Below are 16,023 nucleotides of genomic sequence, written 5' to 3'. Positions count from 1 at the left end.
CGCTAACCGCATGCCATTCTCCGCGCTCATGAAGTTTCAAGAAGTAAGAAGCAAAATCGCAACAAATGTTTAGCATTTATTTGTGTAAAAATATTGTTCGGAATGTATGACCTAATAAAGTTCTTAGCTTACCCTACCTTAAGATGTCTTTCTCGGAGTTGTTAAAACTGCTCGTGGGCAAACCGAGCAGAATTTTGAAAGCTTCGCACGTTCTCCGTCCGCATAAATATAAGTAAGTGCCCTGTCTCTCATGTCGCAACAACCGAGGCTTCACCCGCATCCTCTTTCATTACGCTCGTCATCTTTTCAGGTGAAGAACGACACGTAAAGACACCAGTAATGGTAGCATCGTCCATTTTTAAACCAGTCTGACGCGTCTGTCGGGGCCATGCGAACATGACACTTGCGTTTCCCAACGTTCTAAATCCAATGGCCGACTTTTAAAAGCTGGTGATTGTCGGCGTTGGTCGGCGTCTGTGATGTGGGAACTAGGCTTAAGGGTGCGAGTGTTTTTCAAAATGTTCCTTTTTCTGGAATTTTACCCTCATGTCACAATTTGGCTGCAGTTTACATGGCGTGACCCTATAAGTAAAATGAATTATAAATGTAATGTGCAAATGAAATACATTTTTTCAAAGTAAAAGCCCACTACACCACTCTACATGTGCGTGACTATTAAGATGCTCTTAAGGCACTTAATCTTTTCAAAACCTGCTTTGGAAGCCACTCTGGTATTCGCACATTGAGAGATGTTTGAAGATGCTAAGCTGTTAAGAACTTCCTTAAAGAAAGGGATTTTGAAATCAGTGCATGTATTCAAGTATTAATGTGTGTTTGTTTGTTTTGTTTTTTTCACATTCTCAGAGCACGTGTGATCCAGTAGTGAATCATTCAGAGACGATCAGCCACACAGTCAGTGTTCCTTTACAGACCACTCTGGGGACGTTGGAGGAGATCGCCTGCTGAGTGTACTTCCCCTCCAGAGCAGCAGGAGGAGACACCAAATCCTCCTCACCGTCCCTGCTGCCAGGAAACCATGGGAAGAGACACAAAATAAAAGAAAGGGGAAAGAAAATGATTCATTTTCCCTGTTCGCTTAAACTGCTACATGATCGCTATGTACAAAACCCAAAAAGAAACAATGATGGCAGCTCTGCCAGGCAAGACAAGTACACGTAAATCTCACACACACGCACACAGAAACACACACACTGACTCTCAAAGTCTTCTCCAAAGCTGAAACTGATGGACGAGACGGGAGACACATTAACTCCTAATTTCAAACTAGTGTGAGAATGTGAACTGGAAGAGGACATGAGTGTGTAAATGCGTCGTCTCTCTTCTCGGCTGACGTTTTAAAGTCTACTGCCAAAACTCGAAGAACGCCAGCTGCAGAAGGACAAGAACCTTTGCATGTGTCAGTTTCTCTGGCTGAGCTGCATTTCTCTCTCATCTGTCTCTCGCCGAAAGCGTCGTTCTGCTTACGTTGTGTGTCTGATTACGTGCCAGTAGAGCTCTGTCCCGAACCCACTCTTTCCTACCTTTTTCTGCTTTCGTGCGCTCCTACCCGATTTCTGTTACTGTATCGGAAAGCACTACGGATCGGAGGGACATTACCGACGTCATCACCTCATCATGTAACCCGTCGATAAATGCGTTTCCACCCCAGCCTTCATATTTCAAAAAAGAGGAAAGAAGGAAAACAAATTGAGTTAAAAGGAAAAGTCTGTTGTTTTGTCGGCGAGATTAAGCCATAATTTCTGTTTCTTACACGAGAACGTCTCGTTTCAAAAATGAGGATTCATCTCTGACGTGCGCGTCATTAAATCCGAGCTTTCTTTGGATCCTCTTCATTTCTGCACATCTTCAACCCTGAAACTGAACAAGAGCAACGAAGTCAGGTGCTGTGAGGAATACAAGAGCAAGGACACGGTCACATGTGCAGTCTGTTTAAATCAAACCCTAGTGTGTTTACAGGAAGTGATTGCTTTCATGGCTCAAGGCTGCCTTCAAAACACACCCTAGTGCAGTTTAAACCCAAGTCATCCCTGACTCAACCCAAGTGTAGAAATTAACCGATGAGCAAAAGACACTTGCAAATGCTTTATTTTAGTTGTGAAGTGAAATACTATGGTGGTGCATATGTGTAAAACACAATACCAAACCAAAAATGCAACAGCAAATCAGAAAACGCAACCAACGCAACACAGCGCATTGAGACACACGACAGAAAAACCACACTGCAAATCTGAAGATATCTTGAATAAAGGAAAAGATATTTCTTATTGAGACGTTATTATATAACAAATATAAGATCCGTACGCTTGTTTCTAGACGCGTTTGCTCATTTCAAGCTTAAAATCGTCTTATTCTCAGATGGTCGAAAATAAGCCTGAAACAAGCTTGAAATGAGTAAAAAATAAAATAAAATAAAAAGCAAGAAATAATCTTAGATTTGTTAAAAAAAACATTTTAATAAAGAGTAATATTAGCCGAATTTGCCTATATTCAAGATATGTTTACTTGTAAAAAAAAAAAAAAAAAAAAAACCTACTGCAGATCACTTTTTGCCGTGCAAAACATCACAGCAACTTCAGAAAATGCAAAATGAATAAACACATGAGCATTAACTTATCGAACATATCGGTCCCATGTTGGTCGCTGATTGTACGTGACGTATGACTAAAGGAAAAAGAAGACTACCTTTTCAGTCTGTTATCTAGTTGTTTAGTCGAATTGATTTACTGTAGTTTAGTCTCTGCTATCTGCGCTCTAGTCTAGCTTAGCCTAGCATAAAGAATTGAATGCTAAAGCTACTGAAGGGGCAGTGATGGCTTGGTGGGTAAGGCTCTGGGTTACTGATCAGAAGTTCAAGGGTTCACACCCCAGCACTGCCAAGCTGCCACTGTTTGGGCCCTTGACCAATGCCCTTAACCCTCTCTGCTCCAGGGGCGCTGTATCATGGCTGACCCTGCGCTCTGACCCCACCTTCCTGACATGCTGGGATATGTGAAAAGAAGAATTTCACTGTGCTGTAATGTATATGTCATCAATAAAAAAGACTCATTAGACTCATTACTCATATGATAAAGTGATACTGATAAATTTAGTCTTTATAATGAGGAGTAATTCTTTCTTGGGTATAACCTGGCTTCATTCAAGCGGGTTTTCAGCAGTCACAGGCTCATACTAATTAATATGAAGTCGACAGGTTAATCGGAAATAATAATAATAATAATAATTATAGTAATACATTTTCTTTTTAAAAAGCGCCTTTCACGACACCCAAGGTCACTTCACAAACACGACATGCAAATGCAATTCACAAAACACTAAAACACTATATTATATATATATATATATATATATATATATATATATACACAATTATACATATGCATATTTATATGTTTTATAACATTATACATAAAACACATATTATAATTAAGTATTATCTAACCATGTCACAGAGAATATGCAAGTCTGAAGAGATGAGATTTTAAAGAACTTTTGAATCCTGAAATGGATTCACAGTTGCAGATGTGATTAGGAAGTGAATTCCAGAGCTTAGGGACAATGTGACTAAAGGCTCTTCCTCCCGTGGTGCTAAAGTTCATGTCCGGTATTGCTAGTAGACCTGAGGAGGATCGCAGTAAGCGTGGAGGGGTGTAGTTCTCCGAGAGGTTAGTGAGGTACGTGATTATATACTCAATTCAATTCAATTCAATTTTATTTGTATAGCGCTTTTTACAATAGACATTGTCTCAAAGCAGCTTTACAGAAATATCAACATGGTATACAGATATTAAAGGTGTGAATTTATCCCAACTGAGCAAGCCACTGAGTGGCGACGGTGGCAAGGAAAAACTCCCTAAGATGTTTTAAGAGGAAGAAACCTTGAGAGGAACCAGACTCAGAAGGGAACCCGTCCTCATCTGGGTAACAATAGATAGTGTGAAAAAGTTCATTATGGATTTATATGAAGTCTGTATGGCCTTAGGAGCAGCCGTAGTCCCAGCAGTCTGGAATTAGAGAAGATTTGAGCTCCATCCAGAGGCAGAAAGGATCTGGATCTCTAGTATCTCCATAAATTCGTGTGGGGCTCGGCAAAAGGAGAGAGGGAGAAAAAAGATTATTATGACTGCGAAGTAGTAAAATAGAATCTAGTCAGGGTAGGCTTGAGTAAACAAATATGTTTTAAGCCTAGACTTAAACACTGAGACTGTGTCTGAGTCCCGAACACTAATAGGAAGACTATATACTATATACGGCCTTAAATAATAGGAAACAACATCATCCCATTTATAAACATCAACACAAATAAAAGCATCGGTTGACTCCTTTATTCAAGCATTTCCTCTGACTGTAAACATGCTCCAGCTCAACAGTTTTCCCCGACGCTGCGACTGACGCGCACCGCAGCCAATCAGCGACGAGCATGTGATGTTCAGTAAAGTTTCCATTTAGAGTTAATGTTCATATGTTTCTGAATTTCTGTTGCGTTTTCGGGTTTGTTCGTTTGTCCGTCCCGACGTTCGTGTTCCGGCCTAAAAGCTTTGATACAAAAGTATCAAATTCAGCAAATACACTATTCAGACAGGAAAGCACACGGCTGTGCTGTAAACCATTTAAAAAAAAATAACCATGTGCTTTTCACATGGTTCTGCAATGGTCTCGCGCCAGAGAAGCATTTATTTCCTTCTCGGGACTCTTTTTCATGCTGCACAAGTGGTCTCATGAAACAACAACAAAATATATATATATTTATATTTATATATAATTTGTTGAATACACTATTCTGTGATCTTATTTCTGAATTATAATGTCATCTTGTATCAACAATCTGGATAATCATTAAATTATTCATAATTGTCTGATTATTTATTGACTAAATAATTATTTGAATCATTTTAAAGTGTTCAGAATATAATTTATTGGCTGTTTTGTCCACTTGTTGCCAAAATGTAAGAAATAAAACACTCGGCGGCATGCTATTATAGGAAAACAACAACGCAAAGTGTTTTATTGCTCTTGTACTACAACTTGCCAATGATTGCAATGTTTATTACAGAATGACGCAACACTTTTATGTTTACATTCCATGTTGTAGAACGTCCACAAAACAAGTTGGATGCCGTAATCACTTATATTATAATAGCAATACGTTAATACCCCCTTTGTCTCGAAAACTCGATTCTGATTGGCCAGAAGGTGTTGATTTGTTTTCTATATCAGCTGCTCTGAGAGCAGTTTCCAGCTGCAAGGCAAATCCTAGGTTTATATGAAGGTGTTGTAACGACGCAGTTAGAGTTAAAGCTCTCAATGTCAGCTTTCTGACACGGGAAAGTCTTCAGGAGTGAAGATTTTTTGCTTTGCGGTTTCTCAGTAACAAGACGGATCATCTTATTAGCAAGAGAGTGAAAACAGAGTGGCTCGTAAGGGAAGGACTGTTTAAAGCTGCTTTATCAATATCGGGAACCAGCTTGCCTCGCTGTTCTACAACATTAAAAATAACTACTGTATAAATGGAGAAAAAGTTTGATGTGTCGTTCTTTAATTAATACAGTGTCAGCCAGTCCATACAGGATTTCACAGGGTTTATTGTGGTTGTTGCGTCCAGAAATGCTGAGGGGTTTTTTTTCCCAAATTTGTGGCGCAACTCAGAGTTTTTCGTGATTTTTGCGGAAAACTATCTGAATTGGCACTAAATTGTTTCGCGGTCTTTCACACTGATGTTTGTTGGTAAATGAAACCGTTTAGCTGTACTTATGTTCAACGCACGTGAATCGAAAAGGGCTTGGGTTGAATGTGCGTCGTGATGTCACGTGACGCATCCCGGCCCAAATCTGCGGAAAATCTGCAGTCATTTTGAAAAATTGCAAGCTCCTACGAATATTGCGGAGTTTGCTCGATTTTTCGTTCATTTCGGCGATTGTAAAAATCGTGAAATCCTGGAGGACTGTTTAGCATTGGCAAATTGTTGTTGTATAAGTGGAATAAAACACTTCAGAGCATGCTGTTATTTACGGAGCCCCTAAAGGGACATGGTGGTGGAAAAAAAAATTGGGATGGGAGAAAATATTGTTCTTTAAAGCTTTTGAGATCCCCCGAGAAACTTTTGCGTTCCCTCGCAAAACCTGTTATGAGTTCGGTCAAACACTTCCTGTTTATTTTCCCACTTGTGGTGTTTCAGACAGCTCTGTAGGTTCACAGTGGAGCAGTTCATAGAGTTTTATTTACGGTCTGTGCTTAGTTTGAAGCATGGTTATGACATAAGCGAAAGACACCTGAAAAGGATAATACGTGAGAGAGCATTGTTTCAACGAAAAAAATTACTCAAGGGATGCTGTGAAGATACAAGCGCAAATCACCGTGCAGAAGTCGATCGCGAGAGCACAGGTTTCACAAGAGAACACAACAGGTAGGCTATCTTTGTGAGGGAATGCAAAAGTTTCTCGGGGGAACACAAACGTTTTGCGAGAGAACGCAAACGCTTTCAATTTTTTTTTTTTTTTTCTCCCATCCCAATTTTTTTTTTCCACCACCATGTACCTTTAGTTCCATAGTTATTGGCTTCACACCACCCCGTTACTGATTACTACATAACACACTATACTATATAATATAACACAATGTCATCATGTATATTCTTTGCATATTCTCCAGTGCATACATGATAGAGGCCTAATGGAATATTAAGGACATGAAATGGTAGCCATAACACTGCGCTGTTTTTACTATACATTATGCAGCAGCTGTGAGATGCAGGTCTAATGGGATGATAATGGAACGACACGGTAGCCTTTAACATTACAGTTGTTGTCCCACGGAAAAGCAGCCAGCCTTGTCACTACACACAAAGAGGCTTAAAAGCTTTAAAATGATAGTGTTGTGCTCGATGTTAAAGTGATTACTCACCACACCAGTTTGTCCATCTCTTCCTCTCTGCTGCTCTTTTTATATTACTGTTTGTGAGATTTAATTTGCCATGTCATTATCGCCTGACAAGCTGGACGTTCTGATGCAGGCATGCTAGCTTATTACTGCAACAAAGTTTTGTGACTCATTAAACACAGATCGGTCTAATTAGGAGCTCGTCTCCTAAAACCCGGACGCAGACGTGACCATCGTCTCACAAAGCAAGGCGTGTTTACTGATCGCCACATTTTTCAGAGACGCAGTTTAATGGATCGTCTAAACTCGTCTAAATGTAACAGAATTACAGCAGAATTATATTTCACAAAACAAGCATATTTACGTGTGTTTATTTGCCTGACGTTACTATCCGAATGAGTTGAGAGGCAAAATCCAAGCTGATTTTTCCTAAAATGCTTTTCCAGAACACAGAATAGCAACCGTTCTGATTTTGGTTACCTTTCTTACTAAACGTACGAAACGAAGACATGTGGGTGGAGCTAGAAATGATGCAGACCACCGATTGGTCAAACTCAGCGGTCACAGACTCATCACTAGAATAGCTAGAGTAATTTTTCTACCAGATAATACAGGACAGCTACGTTCAGTCGTAGTGTCTCAGAACATCAGAGAATACAACGATAAACCCAGATATTCCTTGAAGTCCGAGGATCCAGCAAGATCTGGCGTCCAGTATGAAACAAGAAGATCTACCAAGTATTTGCTGGATGTCGGGGTTCCAGTATTCAGCCAAAACGTTTCTGTAAGATTAAAAAAAACCCTACAATTTATTAAAAAAAAAAAAAAGCTTCATCAGTTTGTCTCTGTGGGGTAATGATTAATAATCCTTTAGGATAATCCATGATTGTGTTGTATTTAGCTCTTTAGCCCATGATTGTGTTGTGTCCAGCCCTTGTGTTAAATAGCTCTTTTGTAAACTTTTTTTTTTAAATGTGTTCAGGTAAAAGAGTTGAGTAAATGATGCGGGACACTAAAATGTATATTTTTTTGTAACCTATAATAGATGAATCATTGACCAAAAAAAAAAAAAAGTTTAAAGTATGACATAATAAATGGACTCACACATTAATACAAAACTAATCATTCATTCATGAGTATTTTAATGATTAGGGCATATCTGATCAATAGTTATTATTTCTCTGAAACATGCACGTACAATACATTGGTGTAAAGCACTGTGTTTAAAATGTCTTCTTTTTTTTTTACTTGGCAACTTCCCAACAACAAACAAATGGCACCTCGATCGTGGAATCACCCTCAAATAACCTTTAAAAAAGTGGTTTAATCAGATAGAAACCTTTTAGAAATCCAGAGCCTTTAACTATCCAAAGAATCCCAGAGGAACCCTTTTTTTTCTAAAAGTGAACATGCAGTAACTCACAATGTCATAAACCCGCAAAAGGGTTTTGGAAAGTTCTAGATGCGGACTGTTAACCATACCATGCCATATCACACTGTTTGGTGAAAAAGTGCTGCAAGTTTCCATCAAATGATCAGAAAACACCGGCGCTGAGTTATAGCGCAGACTCTGCAACTGTGCAGTTGATGGGTGTAGGCTTTCACCTCGGGGTCTACAAACTGAGCTCAGTGTTATGGTGAAGGTAAAAATGGGAATAAATGGTGAAGGAGAACATACAGGATGAGCAACATGCACTACTGGATGTGATAAAGAAGACGCTTGCACACCATTCAGTCCGTTAAGTCAGAATCAGGGTGAAACTGATACTTTTTTTTTTGGTTTGGTTTTTCTACACTATGCATAACAAACCTATTAGCAAAAAACTTTGACTGGGCAGCAAGTAGGGCTGAAAATATACTCGTGAAATTCTTTCAGAAAATTGGGGACATAAAAAAAAAAAAATCAACAAATTTGTTGCCTGTTTTATACACGCACCAAAACGTCTGGTTATAAAACATAAAAATAATTCACCAGAGCACAGAAAATGAATCAGGTGATTACAAAAGTAACTAGTTTAAAACATCCAGGGTTTATTTGATTCTTTTTTGTTTGTCAGTCCAAATCTCAAAGCCGTGTCCTTCGGCTCAGTTTAGCAAAACAATGCTGCACCCTGAATCAAACAGGTTCATATTTGGTTCACTTCCTGCAGTTGGATCAATTCAGAGTCAAATCGCTTCTTCCCTGCAATCGAATAGCACTAGTTACCAAACGGGGACCATCTCGCTCAGACACTCTGGCACCATAAAAATCACACGAGCATGGAGCATCATGTATCGCATCCACTTTTGTTTCTTCTTTCATTTCGTTCATCAGTCCAAACCTCCTTAGTGGCTTAGCAGTTAGCACGTTTGCCTCGCACCTCCGGGGTTAGGGGTTCGATTCTCGGCTCTGCCCTGTGTGTGTTGAGTTTGCATGTTCTCCCCATGCTTCAGGGGTTTCCTCCTCCATTCCAAAGACATTCTGTGTATGTTGATTGGAATCTCTAAATTGTCCATAGTGTGTGAGCATGTGCACGATTTGCTCTGCAGGGTGTCCCCTGCCTTGTGCCCCGAGTCCCCTAGGACCGCCTCCAGGCTCCCTGGGACCCTGTGTAGGATAATCGGTACAGAAAAAGAATATATAGATGGACATCCCACATCCACAGCTCCGTCAATTGACTCAGGGTGTAGCAGTTTAACAGCTCATATCTACAGAAACGCAACCCAACACACATGGCATGTTTGGTTCACTTCCTGTATTTGGACTGATTCGGGATCGGATCCGCAATACAGTTCGATTATAGAGTTCGCAATAGCGTACTGAGAACACCTGAAGGAGATGGTATCAAACCATTTAGGTCTGCATTGCTGCACAAACGAATTATACCAAAGATCAAAGCACCCTATAAGAGTTCCATCTCCCCATACGCCCCATACATCAACACACATACATTATACGCGTCTTTGCAGAACTATAAAATCAGCTCTCAGTCTCAGGAGTTAAAGTGCTCGTGCTCTACATTAAGCTCGCTCGCACTCACACTCCTCAGACGGGGCTCATGGAAATCAGCCACGGCTCGAGGGGCTCGTGAAGAAGCAAACAAATGAATTCAATTCAATAAACGAGGGATTTTGCTTCTAGGCGTCTCGCTAATGTTGAGTCATCAGGGGAACCACTGTCTCGCCATGCACACACACAAACACAGGGCTTATTTTCCTTTGTCTGAATGTAATTTATGCCTAGCATTGGTATTTTTCCCGGTTGTTGAGAAGGTGTTTGTGCCACTGTCACGCTGTGATATAAGGATAAATGGGCTTCTCGTGCAGTGTTACAGAGGTGTTAATGCATCTATGGGTGGTGTTTTGAGTTATTATTATTATTATTATTATTATTATTATTATTATTATTGTTAATACTACTAATTTATCAGCTCTGTGGAATGTTTTATATTCTGCCTTGTTATCAGTTTGTGTGCGTCACTTATGTGTTGCAGAGCACCGATATTATCAAATTATAGATAAATTAAGATCAGTCCCAAAAGCTCGAGTGCAAGAAGAACTGTTGTGTTTCATCATTTATCAAAAATTAATGCAAATGAAAACACCACTGAAGAAACCATTATTTAAAGCTAAATTATGTATTTATTATTATTTTTTTAAACATTTTTTACAGTGACAACTTTTTGGATTATGTAATTGGAACATATCTGAATCTTCTAGCACAATTTGAGCCTTTTTTCATGATTCATTTTCCTAATTTATTTTTACATGATTGTTTACACAATTCGTTTGATTTCACATGATTTTTCCCCCCACATTATTATTTATTTTCACATGTAATTTATTTTTACATGATTTTTAAAAAAAATCCATTTCTTTTCTCAGGTGTTTTGTTCCACGATTCATTTCTTTTCACATATAATTTTGTTTTTACACAATTCATGTTCTGCACATGTTCATTTCTCGCACACAGGACATTCACACGTCATCACAAGTTAACTTGAGGTCAAATATGTACAGATTTCAGGGCATGGTGAAATGCACTTTCACGGACAGCAGTAATCTAATTATTGACCTTATTCTGAATAAGACAATATCCTGATTAAGGTGTTTACATGAGTCACTTTTAGAATACTCCTTTCATGTTCGCGTGTTACATGTTATAGAACATAATTAGATTAACGGCACACGTCATTACGTCACCGTGCCACGCCGTCCGACGTCCCTCCAGAATTTCACGTATCGACATACAGTTGGTCTTCGTTATGGTACCGTATACAGTTTTGTGTGTTTTTATTTTTTATTTTACGAACGCTTCAAGTGCAGTTAATAATTTGTCATGCTGTACGTGCAAATAGACGACTGCTTGAAGCCGTGGGCAGCGTCCCAAACCGCGTACTTACCATCTATATAGCAGCTGAGATACATGTATTTCTCCTACTATATAGCAGGTAAGTACGCTGTTTCGGACGCAGCCGTGCTCTCTTATTTGCCGTCAAACGGTTGAGCGCTGCCGTGTGAGTACGTGTCCTGTCGCACAATGCAGTGAAAACTCTCACACGACGTTAATAGTGTGATTAAGGTGTGTACATGTCTTTAATGCACATCGATAATGCGACTAAAACAGGAATACTCCACACGTCTTAATTCAATTTGTGTTTACTTCGAGTATGACTTTAATCGACTTAAAGTCATACTGATGACTTTAATCGACTTACTTTAAAAAATTGCTGTTTACATGCTAGTTTCTTAATCAGAGTATCGTCTTAGTTGGGTTAATATCGGATTATTGTTGTCCATGTAAACGTACTGATTGTTTCCACTATGTGTTCCCTATGTGGTCTGTCTTTAACTTATGTATTAGTATAGAATGATGTCATGTTTGTGAAATGTACTCCAACAAAATTGTATTAATATTCGATAAGTGATGACATAAAAACAGTTCTTGGAAATACCTCAAACAACAAATATATGAGTGGGTCCCATGAGGGTTGATCATTTTTTAGAAGTTTATGAACACAGCAAGCTTACTTGCATTAAATTAAATGTTTGATGCATATTATGTAGTATGTTCTAGCTATAATATTCACATACATATGTGGACACTAGGGCTGCACGATTATGGCCAAAATGATAATCCTGATTATTTTGATCAATATTGAGATCACGATTATTCATCACAATTATTCACTGATTTTAGGGACAACATATTTTTACTGCACTTTCACATTTAAATAAACAGATTGCTGCTTTCACCTCCATGTTGTCCTACATTCCTGCTGATGTACAAAACTTTGCATCAAATTAGACCGGTCCTTAAAGTGCATCGTCTCGTAGAAGCAATTACTGGTGTACTTTATTTCGTAGAATAAAACGTGAAAATATCTTGAGCTTGTGTTCACCACAGACCTTATTTCAGGCATTTAACCAAAATCCCATTCAAAAAACCCACTGACTTCGGGACGATGGAACCGGAAGCGCTAAAATGCTAACTCTTTTCTGAGTTTTGCCATACAAAATGACGTCATCCCTGTGCCGCTCTATGGCGACTGGCTGTAAGCTTAGGAAGCGCATGATTTAATATGCATCGGAGTTTTCTATGAGAGGAGGACGAACTTTAAACGTCAGTCGATCATGTCCATGTAATCGTGGGCAGTCAAAATCGTAATCGAGATCGATATTCGATTAATTGTGCAGCCCTAGTGGACACACACACACGCCACGTTGGCCTTCTTTCATATGCAACAAGAGAATTTAAACAGATTTTCTAAGATGAAAACTCTGAAATCAGCCTGCAAATGGTTACAATGGTTCCATTTTCTGCTGTAAATGAAACAGATCAGATAACATGCTGACACTGATGACATTCAGGTTTGCTCCTCTCCTCTTTCTTTCTCTTCAACTACTTTTCTGCTCTATGAATTCATCCGATTTGTAGAAATGGCACTATTTACATTTTGCTTGTCATTCTTACCGTTCATGGTCACTGCGAGATTAAGTGGTATGCATCCGTGTCTTTAATGTGATTAAAATCAAAATGTTGTTTTTGTTCTTTTCTTGTTTATTTAGGCTTCCTTTTATTGCTGTTTGTGTGGATAAGCTACATTCAAATTCACTGATCGCCAGTAAGTGCTTCATCTTGGTCAGGGATGCAGTGGATGTAGAGTTTATCCCCGGGAATGCACCCTGGATGGGACGCTAGTCCTTGCAGAGCACCATGCACAAACACATTATTATATAGGCAATTTAGAGTAGCTGATCTACCTACTGGCATGTTTTCGGGAGATGGGAGGAAACCAGAGAACCCACCAAGACATGGAGGGAACATGTGAAACTCCACACAGACAGTAATCAGAGCTTTGGATTGAATCAGGGAGCCTGTAGCTCTGAGGAGGAAACGCTACCCACTGCACCGCCACGCTGCCCCTAAATTCCAGGTAATAAATACTAGCAATACTAGCTCAAATATTATATTCCATTCTAACTCTAAATCTGATTATAACTTCATGTGTCCTGTTGGATCAAATTCACTATTTTTATCTCTTCAGAAGTAAAAGATAGCAATAAATAAATAAATAAATAAATAAATAAATAAATAAAAAGCAAAGAAAGGTTTCTTGGAAAAACGTCCCCATATGCAGAATGATACTCAAGCCTATGACAGAACAGATGCAGTGTTGCTCTTTAAACGTATCCGTGGAATGCAAAAGAGATACTTTCTGGCAAAAACCATCTGAGACTCTCAACCATCTGGAGCTATTTTTTAACCTCGCAACCTTATCAAAAGCAAAGCCAGAAAAGTAACCAAACTGAGATTAGTACAGAGAAAAAAGAGATTACATAATTATAAACTACTGTGGGTAGAAAGTACAAAGTGGACAAATGAAATTTCAAAGGGGTCAAATAGTAATGAATTAATTTTTAAAAATATACATTAAAATGACATGTGGTCAATAACTTTAATAAACAAACTTAAGGAACAGATGGACCATCCTCAATCCCAGCTAGTTGATCTTTCCTGACTTTACACCACAACTATCCCTGTGGTATTACACCATTTTGAACTGTGTCCTGTTGTTTGTTTTAACTGACAATTTACAGACCTGCCAACCTGCTCCTACATCTGCATGTGAGTCTGCAATGATTGAATTGTGTAGAAGTTTTGAACTCTCCAATAATAATTGAGCCCCTGGAAATCCCATCTTTTCCCATCCAATCAGCCATAACATTAAAACCACCTGCCTAATATTGTGTAGGTCCCCCTTGTGCCACCAAAACAGCTCTGACCCATCAAGGCATGGACTCCACAAGACTTCTGAAGGTGTGCTGTGGTATCTGGCACCAAGATGTTAGAAACAAATCCTTTAAGTCCTCAATGGATCTGACTTGTTTGTCCAGCACATCCTACAGATGCTCGATCAGATTGAAATCTGAGGATTTTGGAGGCCAAGTCAACACATTGAACTCTTTGTCATGTTCCTCAACTATTCCTGAACAGTTTTCGCAGTGTGGCAGGGAGCTTTATCCTGCTGAAAGAGGTCACTGCCATTAGGGAATACTGTTGCCATGAAGAGGTATACTTAGTCTTCAACAATGTTTAGGTAGGTGGTACATGTCAAAGTAACATCCACATGAATGCCAGGACCCATGGTTTCCCAGCAGAACATTTCCCAGAGTACCACACTCACTCTACCGGCTTACCTTCTTTCCATATTGCATCCTGATCCCATCTCTTCCCCGGGTAGTCCACATGATGTAAAAAGAAAACATGATTCATTGGACCAGGCCACTTTCTTCCATAGCGCCATGGTCCAGTTCTGATGCCCAGCTGCCCATTGTAGGCGCTGTCATTGGCACTCTGACCGGTCTGCAGCTACGCAGCCCCATAGACCAGACAGGCTAACCTTCCCTCCCCATGCACATCAGTGAGCCTTGGAGCCCATGACCCTGTTTCCTGTTCACTGGTTGTCCTTCCATGAACCACTTTTGGTAGGTACTAACCACTGCAAACTTGGAACGCCCCACAAGACCTGCCATTTTGTAGATGCTTTGACCCAGTCATCTAGCCATCACAACGTGTCCCTTGTCAAAATCGCTCATTTTTCTTGCTTCCAACACATCGAGTTTGAGAACTGACTGTTCATGTGCTGGCTAAGATATCTCACCCCTTGACAAGTGCAACTGTAACAAGATAATCAATGTCATTCACGTCACCTCTCAGTGGTTTTAATGTTATGGCTGATCATTGTACACATATACAGTATATACATATACACACACTTACCAAGCAATGTATTAGGGAAAACTATGTTAATATTGCTTCCGGCCTTGCCTTTGCTCTCAAAACAGCTTCAATTCTTCACGGCAAGGATTCCAAAAGCTATTGGAAACATTCCTTCGAGATTCTGCACCATTTACTTCTGTAAACTTCTGTTTCTCCTCATTATGAACCATTAAATTTTTTTTGCAGCATCGTGATTTGTTCCAATCACTTGATTTCCCAGGCTGGCTTTAAAAGACTCGGATCTTTGAGTCTGATCTAAATTGCTTAATTCTAGTAAACTCTCGGATACCAACACATTATCGTAACTGCTGCAAGTTCATTCCAGTCCAACAGTAAAGTGAAATGGGCTTTGAGAATAACTGAGCAGTCGTATTACTGTGTAGTGGCCTGAAGGCAGAGCATATTTCTCTTGCCTGTGTGGTCTGACTGCCGAGAGGCTGATGTCTAATTAAACAGTTCCTGTGGTGATTATTGGGCTTGGCGCGTTCTAAGCATAACAAGGCCTGGGGAAATTAGTGCCATTTTCAAACAAGGGGCTCCATTAACAAGCAGCAGCATTAATTGAGGATGCTGAGGGCTTGGGGCATTTATCTGCACAAGTTTGATGCCTCAGTCTTGTTCACCATAATGTAATTCAATATTTAACTCTCAATACATGCAGAGAAAGGTAACGATCTTCATGTTCACGGCACAAGTGTAATAATAAGGTGCTTGATTGCAATGTATGTATGTAGAGTCTCTGCTGACCCTGGCCAGGAGAAAACGCTTACTGAAGGTGAATGAATGAATGAATGAATGAATTATTTTTAATCACTTCACCCATGTCTTAGCAGGCACTTCCATTTCTGACCACTCACCTGCTTACA

General features: G+C 39.5%; 1 protein-coding gene across 1 annotated transcript in view; it reads left to right on the top strand.

Moving 5' to 3' along the window:
- Positions 1–1,532, top strand: part of LOC128617685 (acid-sensing ion channel 2-like) — a 162,106-nt gene extending 160,574 nt beyond the window's left edge. Inside the window, exon 10 of the mRNA XM_053640829.1 lies at positions 865–1,532. Within this exon, the coding sequence (XP_053496804.1) occupies positions 865–966 (102 nt within the window). The 3' untranslated portion in view covers positions 967–1,532. The remainder of the gene's footprint in view (positions 1–864) is intronic.
- The last annotated feature ends 14,491 nt before the right edge of the window (positions 1,533–16,023 follow it).

The sequence above is a fragment of the Ictalurus furcatus genome, chromosome 2 (assembly GCF_023375685.1).
Source record: "Ictalurus furcatus strain D&B chromosome 2, Billie_1.0, whole genome shotgun sequence".
Classification (NCBI taxonomy): Eukaryota; Metazoa; Chordata; class Actinopteri; order Siluriformes; family Ictaluridae; genus Ictalurus; species Ictalurus furcatus.
The sequence above is the reverse complement of the archived record's forward strand: the minus strand, read 5'-3'. Positions and strand labels throughout refer to the sequence as shown.